Source organism: Castor canadensis, chromosome 6, assembly GCF_047511655.1.
Source record: "Castor canadensis chromosome 6, mCasCan1.hap1v2, whole genome shotgun sequence".
Taxonomy (NCBI): Eukaryota; Metazoa; Chordata; class Mammalia; order Rodentia; family Castoridae; genus Castor; species Castor canadensis.
Genome location: NC_133391.1, coordinates 11,839,430 through 11,854,171, shown reverse-complemented (window position 1 = coordinate 11,854,171; position 14,742 = coordinate 11,839,430). Strand labels below are relative to the sequence as shown.

Genomic DNA, 14,742 nt, shown 5'->3' with positions numbered 1-14,742 from the left:
GACACTGGATTACAATCAGAGCTGGGAGAGGCCAGAGTCACAGGTCCCCACAAAGTCATTTATTCCTTTCACAAAATAAAATGTCCTTGGAAATTTGTAGTGGAAAAGATACTTTGGGGACTTTAGAACTTCTCTAAAGTACCACAGAAGCATCAACACAGAAGAGTCCCTAGAGGCAGGAACCTGGGCGGGACGGCACAGCTCCCATCCTGGGGTGACTGTAGGGCTGTCCCACTGGACTGGACACGGCTCGGCTCAGAAGCGGGGCTTGCGCTTGCGGCCAGTATACTGAGTGTCGGGTCTGACCTCCCTGTGGAAGACACAGTGGTAGTCTCAGAGCACAACACAGTGCAGTGAGATCTCCACCCTGCAGGGCAGTGAGCACCAGTGTCACAGCACCCCGCACTGCCCCCGCCTGGCACTCACTTGCCCTGGCGCCTGCGCCGCTCCTTCTTCTCCAGCACCCACTCGCGGCTCTTCCTCACCACACTCCGTCGCGCCCTCTTGTATGGAACTCTGTACCAGAGACAGCCATGAGCTCCAAGGGGGTCTCAGATGCCCCTACTTGCAAGAGTTCCCTCTTCCCTTCTACAAGTCCCTACTCTGGACCCCTCTGTCCTGGTACGACCACTGGGGCTCTATAGTCCTGTCACACACAGACCTTGCCCTGGGCAGGTGACCCCATGTTAAGTGTGCATCCATCCTGCCTGTGGGAGCCACACTGCTGGGGGGCAGCCGAGGCCAGAAATAGCCCACCAGAGACTGGCAGTGGCTGAGGAGAGCCCAGTGCGGCCACTCAGGTCAAGTCTAGCTTTGGCATCAGCTCTCCTGGGGGTCTCCTGGAGACCCTACAAATGTGTGAGGGAGGAAAACAGGGCTGCTTGGCTAGAAGCAGTCCTGACGATGGTCCTCAAGGCTGATCTTGGCCTCCTGCCCTAGCTGAGGAGAAAAATAACCCCCACAGCCTAATGGGAGAGAGGGCCTGGGAAGATGGGGCTGAGTCCCCCAAAGCCACCCTCTTTTCCCCTGATCCCCAGCAGCTGGGACCAGTTTCCAGCACAGCTCATGAGGGCTCCTCGCCACCTGAGCATCAGCATTTCCTGGGCTCCTGCAGCCATGGTCTGCTGGCACTCACCGGGGCCGTGAACCAGCCTTGCCCTACAACAGCCCTGACTGTGCTGGGCAGAGACCACTCTCCCCCTGCAGAGAGAATGCAGAGGTCTGAGGGCTGCTCAGAGTGTCAGAAAGATGGGCAAGGAGAAGGGCTGGACTCCCCAGCAGAGCTGGGCAAAGGAGCAGCAGCCAGCCAGCCTGGCCAGGCAAGGGAAGCAGACACTGCAGGAGGACCCAAGGGCACTGCGGGAGGTCTGGGTGCTAGCAAAAAGCGTGTTCTTCCGCCAGCGGGAACCAGTGACGTTTCTCCATGCAGCAACTCACTATCACTCAGACCTCAGGGTGTACAGAGAGTAATTCCTGAGAGACCTGGGATGGTCGAAACGGGCAGAAGACAGGGAGGGCATGAAGGCACTGAAGAAAAGGAAGAGGACTGGAACAGCCCAGAAGACCCTGGCCAGTGCAGAGCACTGCGGTGAGCCATGAGCAGCAGGACGCAGCTGCAAACACAACAGGATGGGGCCCAGGATGCCCAAGACAGAGGACAGCCAGCACTGAGAGAGATCAGGGAATCCATGAAGCCACTGCAGGGGAACAGCCCAAACCACAGATGTGGAGAGCAGCAGCAGTGGCAGAACTGCACAAGCCTTCCAAGGAGCAGTTTAGAGCAGTGGGAGGGTGGAGGTCAGGCAGCAAGAGCGAAATGCACCAGCAGAATAAAGTGAACAAAAAAATGGAGCATAGGAGCTGGGTGCCAGTGGCTCACACCTGTAATCCCAGCTACTCAGGAAGCAGGGATCAGGAGGATTGTGGTTTGAAGCCAGCCTGGGCAAATAGTTCACAAGACCCTATCTTGAAAAAACTTCACAAAAAAGGGCTGGTGGAGCGGTTCAAGGTGTATATGCCCTGAGTTCAAACCTCAGTACTACAAAAAAAAAATTCTTTCCTTGCAGGACTGAGGACTGAATCCAGGTTCTCGCTGTGCAGTCCAGGCTGGCCTCACACTCTAGGTCCTCCCACCTCTGCCTCCTGAGTGCTGGGATTACAGACTTGCACCACCATGCCTGGCTTCATCATCGCCCTTGTAAACAGGTAGGGGGTGGACACTCAGGCCACTCAACTTTCCCCAGCATACAGTAAGGACATGTCACCACAGACATCAGCATGAGGACTAGATGGATTGTAGTTCCACAACAAGGACTTCCTCTGAAAAGGGAGATTGGCCACTGACTGGGAGAAAGTAACAGGCACCTTAGCACAGAAGCATCTAGAAGAGCTCCAAGGCTCCAAGCAGAATGAGTTGGGGAAGAAATGGTGTGGAGGGTCAGGGGTCAGACGGCACAAGCCTGTCACGGACAGTTTTCACCACTGGGGAGCCTGCCAAACTCACTCCTTCTCAGTCCACCTTCCCTCTTAAATGTCTTCAAGATCTCAATACCTCACACTCACATCATGCAGAACCAAGAAATGACCTCCTCCTTTGCAACTTGATAATCAATTACTCATTCAACAAACATTAAGCAACCTTTACTAACAAGACACTATTCCTGACATTAGGGACACAATACCAGTCCTACCAAGGTTTCATTCTAGTTGGGGATACAAATAATGACGAAGTAAACAAAAATATGTAATGCAGAGCAGTGAGATGTGTAAAGGGGCAGAACAGTGGATGCAAGAGCAAGACAGAAGGAAAGGCTGTCTTGCTGCTGCCCAGAAAGTGAACTGAAAGATGCAGAGGACAGCAGCAGGGAGCAGCTGGCGGCTATTTAGTAATGACAGCAGGGTGTGGTGACAGTTCAGTGGGGCACACACTGAGGGGAGGGATGGAGGAAAGAGGGGAAGGGTGACATGGCAAAGGATGGGGAGGAAGTGGCAAGGCCCAGGGCTTTGCACCTGAGTCCAGGCATGGACACGGCAGCTGCTGGGAAGTCAGAGGTGGGGCCGAGACTCAAGATAGAACTTTGGTGCTGGTTCACACCTGTAATCCCAGCTACTCAGGAGGCAGAAATCAGGAGGATTGTGGTTCAAAGCCAGCCTGGGTAAAAAGTGCTTGAGACCCTAGCTTGAAAAAAACCCACCACAAAAATAAATAAATAAATACATACATACGTACATACATAAATAAATAAAAAGAATTAGGAGCTTCCATTTGCCTTTTATCAGTGGTGGCACTGGGGAGGAAGCCAGGGCCTCACACGTGCTGGGCAAGCTCTCTCACTGATACTTAAAGACCACAGAGAAGGAAGGAGCCAGGTTGGGCTGCACAGCACTCCAAACAGGAGTCAGAGTACCCTGGGAAGGGGAGGCAGCCAGGTGAGGAGGAGACCAGGACTGTGGGAGGAAGGCGAGAAGGAGAACAAAGTGCTAAGGAGGTCGCTGACTCAGACCCGGCTGAGCAAGTAGGGAAAGGCAAGGATGGCAGAGAAGGAAGAACCCAGAAGTCAGCACAGAGCTGGTGAGAGGGCAACTGGGGGTGACCCTGACAGGACAGTCTGTAAGGAGACACACTGGCTAGAAAAACAGACTGGGAGAACCAGGCAGAGGAGGCAAGTACCAGGAGCAGCTGTTATGGGGAAGCAGTCAAGCTTCCTGGGTGGCCCAGGTAGATTCCCAGGTGACTGTTGGGGCACTGTGCTGGGCTTAGGACAGGACCTTTCCTGACACAGGAGAAACGATGAGTGCTACTGGAAGGAGCCCAGAGCAAAGAGGAGGATACAGGAAAGGGCAGCTTCAGGGAGGATGGCATGGCAAGAGGAAGAAGCATGTGCAGGTTCACCAGGGGAACCACGGCAGCATGGCATGGATGGCTGCCAGAAGGGCCTCAGGCCTCAGCCCAAGGTGGAAGCAAGACCAGTCCAGGAGGAGTTCTGTTCTACCAGCACCCTGGGCCACCGTGGTGCCTCACCCCGGGTTTGTGAGGCGGACAGAACTGTCCGCAGCCCTGGTGGCAGTTACCCCAACTTCCACGCAGCTGGCAACAGCCTTACCTCTCATTAGTGAATGGAGACTCAGTGGCCTGCTTTGCATCCTGATTTTCAGTCAGCCCCTGCAGGAAGCAAAGTTCTTAGGTCGCCCTGGAATGCTCTCAGGTCTGTCCCTGTGCAGAGGCCTGGGCACCAGGCCTGAGCCCCACTGACAGGCACGTCTGCTCCCATTCAAAGGCCTGTGCACCAGGCTTCAGCCCACCGACAGGCAAGAGGCCCAGCCTCCAGATCTCATAGGACTCGGTGTGCTGGGCTCTGCAGCTCGCAGCACCCTCACCACCAGTTCTCTCAGCATGCTCCTCGGCCTCAGCCCCACCACAAGAAATCCAAGACAGGAGGCTGCAAATAATCCGGGGCCCCTCACCTTTGGAAGAAAGGTCGAAGGCCCAGAAAACAGGCAGAGGTAGAACCTGAAACAAGAGTGCAGCATGGAGCCCCGTTCATAGCCTCCAGGGAGGGACAGACCTTAGTCCGCCTCCTGTTCGGCCCTTGCCCACCCTCTCCCCTTGCTGCAGGCAGCCCTGGCAGTACTCACTTCTTTGCTTTGGCACTATTGGGGTAGTCCACCACCACACCACCAGTGAAGCCAGCCCTGGTGGCTTGGGTCGTGATCAGCTCCAACTGCAGAGAGAAGAATGGGAAGTTGGCCAGAGAGAATGGAGGGACAGAAGCTTTGCTCTCCAAGCAGCCAGGCTGTACCCCAACCCCTAGAGCTGCATCTTGCCTGGACATGAAATCCTTCACAACCAGACCTTTCAAACTGAAGCCCCAAAAGCCAGGAGAGCACAGATGACACTCAGTCACCACACAACCCTCTACTGGGGGAGCTACAGAACACAGCAACTACCAGGGACCCATCTCTACTCAAGTCTCAGGAAATGAACAGCCACCACTGGGCTCAGGCATCACTTGTCACTTGTCTACCTGGGCCCACACTTCCTAATTTCTAACCCACATCACATAGGACAGATATTGCTCGTGTCCTCTTGCCCCTCCCTTCCCATTTATTTACTGAGTGATGGAAATGAGCCACAGCCTAGCACATTACCTATAATACCACCTAACCTATCAAGGCAAGATGACACCCTACCCCTCCCAGACGCCATCCCTCTCGGGGCCACCAGAGCCCATAGGGCCACTCTTTTCCACCAGTCAGCATGAGCTTCCTTGTGTGCCACCTCCCAACAGCATTGCAGGTGAGTGAGGAACAGGATAGCTTCCCAGCTTGGGGGTCCCCTTTCTGTACCTCCAGCAGCCAAGAGCCTCACCTGCTCTGAGTTTTCAGGATACAGCTGCAGGACAGCTCGGGCCCCTTGGACCTGCAAGCAACAAAGCGTTACAGCCTCCCTCGTCCAGGACCAGAATCACACACTCCTTCACACTCTCCTTCACTCACTAAATATTTATGGAGTCCCCGTTTCAGGCAAGCTCTGCCCCTGAGGCTGGGGTTACTGTCACAGCCCTGAGCTGCTGGAGCGCACATTTTGGTGGAGGGCAGGCAACTTCCAGCAGTGAGACGTGCAAGGCAGAAGAGTAGGCAGAGTAGCACAGACTGCTGAGTTATCTTTGGTTCATGGCAGTCTCTCTAAGGGACACTTGAGCAGACCTGAGGACAGTGGGAGCTGGTAAGTTAAGGGTGTGAGGGGGAGCACTACAAAGAAGAGCAATGCAAGGCACCTAGACCTTCAGGATCAACCCCAGTGCTAGGGGAGAAACCAAGCCATGCACCCAGAAAGACCGTGCACCGTGAGAAGGCCAGGGTGAGGTGGGGGGACTTCAAAATGCAACAGGACCCGTTTTCAGGACTTAAAATGTCAAGCCATCATCTGAGCTGAGTGAGCAACTGATATCAAGGCTAGCCCAGATGTAAAACAGAAGAAAGCTTATTAATAAAGTCTCCCTTGGAGCTAGGAACCATCCCGGCCTCCCACTTGAGAAACACTGGAAGGGAGGAGGGAAGAGAGGAATTGGAGGATGTGGGTATTTTGGACAGTGTCCCCTGTGGGCTGGACAGGATGATTCTGTCCTCACTCTGCTCAGTCTATGCCCCAAACTTCTGATTAAAACGAAGCCAGGGATGCCAGGTACAGTGGGCACACCTGTAATCCCAGCACTCTCAAGGCTGAGGATTATGAGTTCCAGGTTAGTTTGGCCTATATAATGAGACTCTGTCTCAAAACAAAAAAAAAAAAACCTGGTGTCAGGGCGCACACCTGTGATTCCAGCACTTGGGAGGCTGAGGCATGAGGATCTGGAGTTTGAGTTTGAGGCCAGCCTTGAACTCAAGGTCAAAACCCTGTCTCAAAAAAACCCAAAAACAAACAGACGAAAAGTAGCAGGAGACCCAGGAACTGCGGTCTTCAGAAGCAGCTATTTACTATTCCAGCTTAGTAACTGCAGGCAGACATTGACATCAGCATCTTCCAGGTTTGATCGGAACATTGGCCCATTGAGCCTGGACTTCAGTTTAGGCTGATCCCTGCGCAAGATCCACAGCAAGTTCCCACCACCCTGTGCAGTCCTATCCAAGTGGCCTTCCCACCATGGAACCCTCCACTTTACTCAACCTCAGGGCAAGGGATGGACCAGCAGCCGGCCCAGGTGGGGACCTCATACTCACAAGAGCGGAATAAAGAGAAGAAAAAAAGCAGTAGAGGCGCTTGGCAGGGATGTCGGATTTCCTGTTGGCATTACAGAGCCACTGGACAGCAGAGATGCTAAAAAGGAGAGGATCTGATCAGGAAAGGCACCGATCTCTTCCCCTCCTCCCTCTCACAGCCACCACCCACCACCAATCTCCTGCCTGTGGGTCCCTCTTCACAAACAGTACCCAGGAGGGCTGCACTCCTTCAGCCAGTGCTTGTTTCCTATGTACCTCACCTGGGTGCCAAACCCATCTCTGCCACCTGCCCCTTCCTGGGGCTTGAACCAGGGCCTACAACTTGAGCCACTCCACCAGCCCCTTTTGTGTGTGTGTGTGTGTGATGAGTTCTTTTCAAGATAGGGTCTCTCCTTTTTTTTCTTTTTGGTGGTGCTGGGAGTTGAACTCAGGGCCTCGTGCATGCCAGGCAAGCACTCTACCACTGAGCTATATCTCCAGCCCCCGATATGGGGGTCTCTCTTGAACTATTTGCCCAGGCTGGCTTCAAACCACAATCCTCCTGATCTCTGTCTCCTGAGTAGCCAGGATTATAGGCGTGCCCCTTCCTTCCATTCAGTCAACCAAAAACACTCACATACAGCCGCTCACCCGCGTCCTGTCACTTCTTCCCATTGTCTGTCTGAAGACTCAGAGGCACAAACCTCCAGTAATCTGTCCTTCTCTCTGGCACTCTCACCCCAGAACCCACCCCACCCACCCCACCCACCCCACTGGCTGGTCCACCTGCCACTCTCAGCTTTCGCCCTCCCCACCATCCCAGCCCTTGCCACCTTCTCTGACACTTTGCCAGTCTCCCTTCACTTTGCAGTTCCACCTGAAAATAACACTCCTAAACAGTTTGGATGCCCTAGCTCCCCAGCTCCCAACTGTCTACTGAATACAGCCCCAGTAACTAGGACACACCTCAAAGCCTTCTGGGAAGCAATCCTGACTCCCGTGGACTTGCACACTCACCAGATTCCTTCCTATGCACGCCTGTGCCTTTGCTCACTGTTCCTTCACTCAGAGACCTCCCTGACTCCCAGATTCCACTTCCCCTCTACTTCTCAAAGCCGCCCTGGCCAGGCCTGTCCCTCCTCATGACTTTGGCAGGTCCTGCAGTGCAGACACCACACTCAGCCTGGAGTGCTCTCAGGTCTGTCCCTGTGCAGAAGCCTGGGAACTAGGCCTGAGCCCCACTGACAGGCACGTCTGCTCCCATTCAAAGGCCTGTGCACCAGGCTTCAGCCCACAAAATAAAATAACTGCTACCTTTGAGCTTTCCTCCCTGCCCCAGCCCCAGCCTTACTTCTGCATGTAGTAAAAAAACTCAAATCTAAGTGTCTCCATCTTCACCAGATCCCTCCACTCACCAAGACCAAAGGTTTCCCCACAATGATTCATAGCTTCCTCCCCTATTCCCTACCTCCACTCTTCCAGCAGAACACTATCCCAGTACTAAGCAGAATTTCACACAGAAGCCAAAGACAAACTTATTTCCAACAGCAATTTCATTGTTCTAAGACCTGTTATCAAAGTACTGTGCATGTGCTCAAATCCTGACCTCAACAACCAAGAAGGAAATCAACAGCTGACAAAGAAACTGGCGTGGTCCCAGGTACTCTACTAGAGTTGCCTGAAAAAGAAGAAAACACCAAGCTGGCTGCTGGTGGCTCATGCCTGTAATCTTGGCTACTCAGGAGGCAGAGATCAGGAGGATCACTATTCAAAGCCAGCCTGGGCACATAGTTCAAGAAACCCTATCTCAGAAAAAATACCTTCACAAAAAAGGGCTGGTGGAGTAGCTCAAGGTGTAGGCCCTGAGTTCAAGCTCGAGTACCACAAAAAAGAAAACAATGTGGCTGCTGGGGCCCTAGATGCTCAAAGACCACCCCCTTGTCCCAGCATACACAAAACAGACACAGAATCCACCCCAGGAGTGCCTGAACTCACCAGTGTAAGATGATCTCAGAAGTAGAGCTTTGAAATGTAAAAACACATGTATTTTTGAGCCTTCTCTGACCTTATAAATCTGAGCATCTCAGGAGATAGGCATTTTTAAGCATCCTGTGACTGCCCAGCCAGGTTTGAGAAGCACTGGTCCACAAGATTAAAAGCAGGAAGTGAAGACCCTTACCTGATACAACCATCAAAGGAACCTGGTCTAAAAGGGATTCCCTGGCCCATGTCCCCCAGAAGCAGGTCTCCCTCTGTGTCACGGTCCAAGGCTGCATCTGCATCACAAAAAAAAAACAGGAAGGAAAGAATGTCAGTACAGTTCCTTCATACTCCTGAGGGCAGCACACCCTGGTACAAAACAGGGCTACTTACTTACCTAGCATGGCCGGGCTGATGTCAATGCCCACCCAATAGTGCCCCTCCTCCGAGAGATAATCTCCACTCAGTCCAGACCCACAGCTGAAAGACACAATCAAACGGGACCCCAGTGGTGAGCGGCCAAGACCCTCCACCACTACCCAGATGACCTGAACCAGGCCCCAGGACTCACCCAATATCCAACAGATAGCAGGGCTGACCCTCAGGAAGACAAAGGAGCTCTAAGGCTCGCCCCGTCATCTTGGTCTGGATATCAATCATCCGTGAGCTGGGAAGGCAAAAACACCAGCAAATGGTAAAGCACTCCTGGGCCAGGTGCTGGTGCTCACACTTGTAATCCCAGCTACTCAGGAGGCAGACATCAGGAGGACTGCAGTTCAAAGACAGCCCAGGCAAATAGTTTCTGAGACTCTTTCTCTAAAAAAAACACAGGACTGGTGGAGTGGCTCAAGATGTAGACCCTGAGTTCAAATCCAGTCAGCTGGAGGTACTTTTTCCTGATCCTCTTACCTTGTAATTCTAACTCGAGATCAACAAACAGCTATGACTATTCAGAAGTGGTCCCAAATGCCTACATGATATAGCAACAAGTTATTTTATTGTGACACAGTTATTATTTGTTTTAGTTTTGTGACACAATGTACTGGCTGCAAAGCATATATAAACGGGTTACTTAGATAATGACCAACCAGGGACAATATGCAATGCTCTCAGGCCTTGATGCTTTAGTACTCAGGAACAAATTTCCTGAAATAATTATCCACCATAGTCACTCTCATAAAAAAGATCATAATACATAACAAAAACCAAGAACAGCAGCTGGAGATATAGCTCAGCGATAGAGCACCAGGTCCTGGCTTCCATCCCCAGCACCCCAAAATGAAAAAAAAAAAAAAGAGCACTGCTGTCTTTGAGAAAAAATAAGGCAAGTATCAAATGACTTCCAAGAAGCCACATTTAAGAAGAAATAGGAGCCGGGCCCCCATGGCTCCCGCCTGTAATCCTAGCCACTCAGGAAGCAATCAGAAGGATAGTGGTTCGAGGCCAGTCCAGGCAAGACCCTATCTTGAAAATACCACTCACAAAAAAGGGCTGGTGGAGTGACTCAAGTGGTAGAGTGAGCACCTGTCTAGGAAGCCCAAGGCCCTGAGTTCAAACTCCAGTACAGCAAAAAAAAAAAAAAAAAAAGGAAAACAACTATAAAAGATCCATTTAGCCCCATATACCAAATAAAATTTTATTTAAACCAATTTGTCCCAAGTATTATTTCAACATAGAAAAAAACTCTAAGATATTTTACATTTCTCCATTCCAAATCATTCTGACTAGCAGCTATCATGCTGAACAGAACAGATCTGTATTTGGCCTTGCCAAAACCAAGGTCAAGAATCACACAATAGTTATCAAAAACACCTAACACAGGGCTCTACAGCTAGAAGAAAAGTCTGTATTTGATTCAAAAAGACGACTGGACGGAAGAGTTTTGTTGAGCTTCTGTATTATACTCCCATTTGAATGGAAAGGAGAGACTGATTTCTGCACAAGTTTCTACAGAGCAGTGTTCGAGCCCTTACCTGTCAAGTGGCTTTGTAGTTACACAAATAACTGGGAAATTCAGACAACACGCCTACTGCTGCCGTTAAAATTTAGAGCCTTAATCTAAGTAGGGGATACATGAATATTAGTTACTCCCTCCCAATAATATGGACCCCTCACTCGTATCCTGGCTACTGCCTATTTTATCACACTGTTTTGGGAGGGCGTAATTACTGGGGAATTGAACCCAGGGGAAGCTCTAGGCAAGCGGTTTGCTACTTGAGCCACGCCCCCAACCCCGATTTGACTGCATTCTTCCGCTTGAGCCACGCCTCCAGCCCCATTCTTTGACTATACTCTTAAAACAAACTGTCACACTAAACTTTTTTTTTCTGGTGGGACTGGGGTTTGAAGTCAGGGCTTCATGCTCGCAAAGCAACTGCTCTACCGCTTGAGCCATACCTCCATTTTGCTCTGGCTATTTTGGAGATGGGGATCTCCTGAACTATTTGCACGGGGCGGCCTCAAACCGTGCTCCTCCCGATCTCAGCCTCCCAAGTAGCTGGGATTACAGGCGTGAACCGCTGCACCAGGCTTGTCAAACTAAACTTTGAAAACCACCTAGGTAAAGCAGAGATGCTCACACCCTACTTGACTGCTCGGCTCTCCGGTTCAAAGCTCCTTAACCAGGGGCAGAAAGAACATTAGTCCAGGTCCCTCCTTTGGCCCAACACCAATTTCTACATGCTTTCCATGCTAAGTGCCCGCAATCGGAGTAACTTGCGGGTTCCCGTCCCCCGATGCCGCGCAATATCCAGGCTCTGCTCACTTGCGAACGTATTTCCGGGCTTCATTCTGGTCGTAAAACTACGGGGAAGACAAAGAGAAATGGCAGGTAGAGGGAAGAATCCAGACGCAGGAATCCCCAAAGCGGGGAAAGGGGTGTCAGCAGGCCACAGGGCTCTCACCAGCTCCGGGGGACCGCTGTGCTCCGGTCTCCGGCTGCGACACGCCATTCTCGGGGCTGAGCAGCACGCCGGTCAGCGACGTCTTCGGGTGCCAGGCTTTTATGTCATCAGCGCTGCGACGGCTGTACTGTAGTACGCATGCTCCACCCATCTGCCCGCCTTTCCTTTTACATGATTGGCTACAGGGCATACATGGGCGGAGAACAGCCAGAGGCTCCTATTGGTCGGTTCCTCTTGTACCGCCCACTTCCATTCAAGATGGCAGCTGCACGCGGTCCGAGGTGGCGGCGGTTGTTTCTATGGGGGTTGTGGAAGGTCTGGAGATATCCACAAAATTCGTCACCCGGCCTGGGTCTGCCGCGGAGGACTTACTCCCTGGGTGACGGCCCATATTCGCGCACGGCGCTCTATGATCTGCTCGGCGTCCCCTCTACGGCCACCCAGGCGCAAATCAAGGCGGCTTACTACCGGCAGTGCTTCCTCTACCATCCAGATCGCAACTCGGGGAGCACCGAGGCTGCCGAGCGCTTCACGCGCATCTCCCAAGCCTACCTAGTGCTGGGCAGTGCCACCCTCCGTCGCAAGTATGATCGCGGACTGCTGAGCGACGAGGATCTGCGTGGACCTGGTGTTCGACCCTCCAGGACACCAGCGGCTGATCCCAGTCCCCCCTGCACACGGCGGGCAACCCATGCCACCCACCCTGGCGCTCGGGCCGCTCCAGGCGACAATCGCACCATGTTCGACTTTGATGCCTTCTACCAGGCTCACTATGGAGAACAACTGGAGCGCGAACGGCGCCTCCGAGCCCGGCGGGAGGCCCTTCGCAAAAAGCAGGAGGACCAGGACAAGAAAGGGTTCCGCTGGGACGAGACCCGAGACATGACTTTCGTTTTCCTTTTCCTCACTATCTTCACCATCGTCGGCTTTCGTGTTTAATCGGAGAAAAAGGGGAAGGAGAGCCACCCCAGCCAGCTTTTTTTTTTTTTTTCTCGGAACCACTGACCTTCCATTAATCTACCTCTTGCTGGGGTCCGAAGGAACTGCACCCGCCTAGCCCAGCCGATGACCCCCGCATCCCTTTCCCATGGTCCAGCAAGGAGACTTTCCCATGCCCAAGAAAGAGATTTCAGAGGGACAATCCTGAAAGCCTGATGGTGAAAGGGTTTTTCTTTTTCCCTCAGCCCTTGGACTGCCTGCTTCTAAAGGTCGCCTTCCTGATGTTATCAACTACCAGAACGCTTGCTCTGGCTTTCTTGGAAAGCCCCGAGCAAGATCTGACCTGTCTCACCCCACATTGGTACATTGGTGCCGCTCCTCTGTTAACCGTGAATGTGCAATATGACCCATTGTTGGCTGCTAAAAGAAAATCCCCAGGGTTGTTCGAAACTTGCCTTTCTGATTGTTCTCTAAGCCACAGGTGAGACCTGATCCAGGGTAATGTGGTCTTGCCATTTTCTGGGGGTCAGTCACACACCCTCCCCCCTTCTGTTGGTCGCATGTAGGAATAGGAAAACAAGGTCATGAAGCATGAGGAGTGTGCATTCCTCCATCCATGTTTATCTTGTGTATGAGAGAGAGTGTGTGTGACCTTGGAGAAGTTACTCAGGGCATGACAGCGGAGGTTAACCTTGAGGCCTGTCATCCTTTGTTATCCATAGTTCTAATCAGCAGTGCAGTGATTTATATATGGTAATGCTAGGAGGGCCAAGCTCATCTTGGAACAGTGTGCCTGTCACCTGTTACCTACCAGCCCCTTCTCTGTGCAGTCTGTGATACACCTGTAGTTCCAGCACCGGGGAGGTTAAGGCAGAAGGATGGAGAGTTCCTGACCAGCCTGGGCTAGGGAGGAATGAAGAAAGGAAAGGAAGGAAAAGGAAAGAAAAAGAAACAGCCTTAGAGTTCAAGTGTGCCCCATGCTCCTGTTTAACTTTCAGTAACTGTCACAAGCCACACCCTTACAACGAGGCTACAGCTACGAGGCTACACAACCAGGAGTCTTGTGGTCCAGGTAGAGACTGGGTTCCTTAGGCAGTGCTGGCTGAAGGGTAATTTTGGGTTTGGGTGTTTTGTTTTTCTCATTCGTGCTGAGTAGTTAGGTGCTGGTGGCTTGGGGAGAGCTGTGGTAGCCACATGCCTCCTTAACTCACTCCCCATGGCAAGTGGGGAATGGGCTGGCCATGACATTGTAGTGCTGGAGTGTTTGCACACTGGGGTGGCAAGTAGAGCTATGCAGGAGGAAGCCCCTTGGAGAGGTCAACTGCAAGGACAGGGGCCCAAGTCCAGAGTCTCAACAAAGTCAGAGGTGTTTGATGTGTTAGTTGCAATTCCTCTGTTGATACTACACACTGTCCTTGCATAAATGAGATAAACCCTCACCTAGTCCAGCTTGGTCTTTTGAAAATCATTTGCTCAGTAAACCTTGGTTTGCAGGGAGGAAAGACATTTACATGTTTAAAATAACATTTGTTATTATGTTTCATGTTTGGAAAACAAGAGGATAGTTTGTTTCTTTTAAATAGAAATTAGGGGAGGGGAGTTTAGTAAGTAGTACAGATGTTAGAGATTTCTCAACCAAGAAAGTAAGGTGGGTCCCTGTAATCCTAGAACTTGAGAGGCTGAGGCAGAAGAATCTCAAGTTCCAGACCAGCCTGGACTATAAAATAAAGTGCAGGATGGGCACTGTGGCTCACACCTGTAATCACAGCTGCTTGGGAGGCAGAGATCAGGAGGATCACAGTTCAAGGCCAGCCCTGGCAGAAAGTTCTCAAGACCCCCATCTCAACCAGTGGCTGGGCATACTGGTGCATGCCTGTCATTCCAGTTATGGGAAGCACAAATAGGATCGCAGTCCAGGCCAGCCCTGGACATAAAGTAAGACTCTATCTCAAAAATAACCAAAGCAGGACTGGGAACGTGACTCAATTAGTAGAGCACTTGCCCTAGCAATACCCAGTACCACCAAAAACAAATAACCAAAGCAAAACCGGCTACAGTATGGTTCAAGTGGTAGAGCTCCTGCCTAGCCAAGTTCAAGGCACTAAGCTCAAGCCCTAGCACCGCAAAAAAAAAAACCAAAAACCAAAACAAACCAATGCAGGTTGCGTTCTTTTGTTTTAGGTTTGTAAAAGCACTAGTGGTCTATAATACCACGGAGCCA

General features: G+C 51.8%; 2 protein-coding genes and 1 non-coding gene across 4 annotated transcripts; 1 reads left to right on the top strand and 2 right to left on the bottom strand.

The window, feature by feature from the left end:
* Positions 1-37: 37 nt before the first annotated feature.
* Positions 38-11,729, bottom strand: Bud23 (BUD23 rRNA methyltransferase and ribosome maturation factor). Of its 2 annotated transcripts, XM_020181351.2 has the most exons (12): positions 11,583-11,729; positions 11,444-11,481; positions 9,251-9,346; positions 9,077-9,159; positions 8,879-8,975; positions 6,721-6,817; positions 5,369-5,419; positions 4,636-4,721; positions 4,465-4,510; positions 4,104-4,162; positions 427-516; positions 38-310 (listed from the first exon to the last, which is right to left on the bottom strand). In XM_020181351.2, the coding sequence occupies exons 1-12, from the start codon at positions 11,628-11,630 to the stop codon at positions 256-258; spliced, it is 846 nt and encodes a 281-aa protein (XP_020036940.1). In that variant the 5' UTR covers positions 11,631-11,729; the 3' UTR covers positions 38-255. The 2 variants fall into 2 exon arrangements, with proteins under 2 accessions (XP_020036940.1, XP_020036941.1); XM_020181352.2 differs by lacking the exons at positions 11,444-11,481; positions 11,583-11,729 and adding an exon at positions 11,259-11,428.
* Positions 853-982, bottom strand: LOC141424554 (small Cajal body-specific RNA 20). Its single transcript, XR_012449455.1, has one exon.
* Positions 11,730-11,833: 104 nt separating the features above from the next.
* On the top strand, positions 11,834-13,960 carry Dnajc30 (DnaJ heat shock protein family (Hsp40) member C30). The gene has a single exon (XM_074075730.1). The coding sequence runs from the start codon at positions 11,841-11,843 to the stop codon at positions 12,519-12,521; it is 681 nt and encodes a 226-aa protein (XP_073931831.1). The 5' UTR covers positions 11,834-11,840; the 3' UTR covers positions 12,522-13,960.
* The last annotated feature ends 782 nt before the right edge of the window (positions 13,961-14,742 follow it).

What these genes read in the sequence shown, in the direction of transcription:
- Bud23 (XM_020181351.2), bottom strand. Translation starts at nt 11,630, where the DNA reads ATGGCGTGTCGCAGCCGGAGACCGGAGCACAGCGGTCCCCCGGAGCTG. An exon ending in CATCAGCCCGGCCATGCTAG is followed by an intron (nt 8,976 to 9,076) that starts GTAAGTAAGTAG and finishes TTTGTGATGCAG; the next exon opens with ATGCAGCCTTGGACCGTGAC. An exon ending in ATCCTGAAAACTCAGAGCAG is followed by an intron (nt 4,722 to 5,368) that starts GTGAGGCTCTTG and finishes TTCTCTCTGCAG; the next exon opens with TTGGAGCTGATCACGACCCA.
- Dnajc30 (XM_074075730.1), top strand. Translation starts at nt 11,841, where the DNA reads ATGGCAGCTGCACGCGGTCCGAGGTGGCGGCGGTTGTTTCTATGGGGG.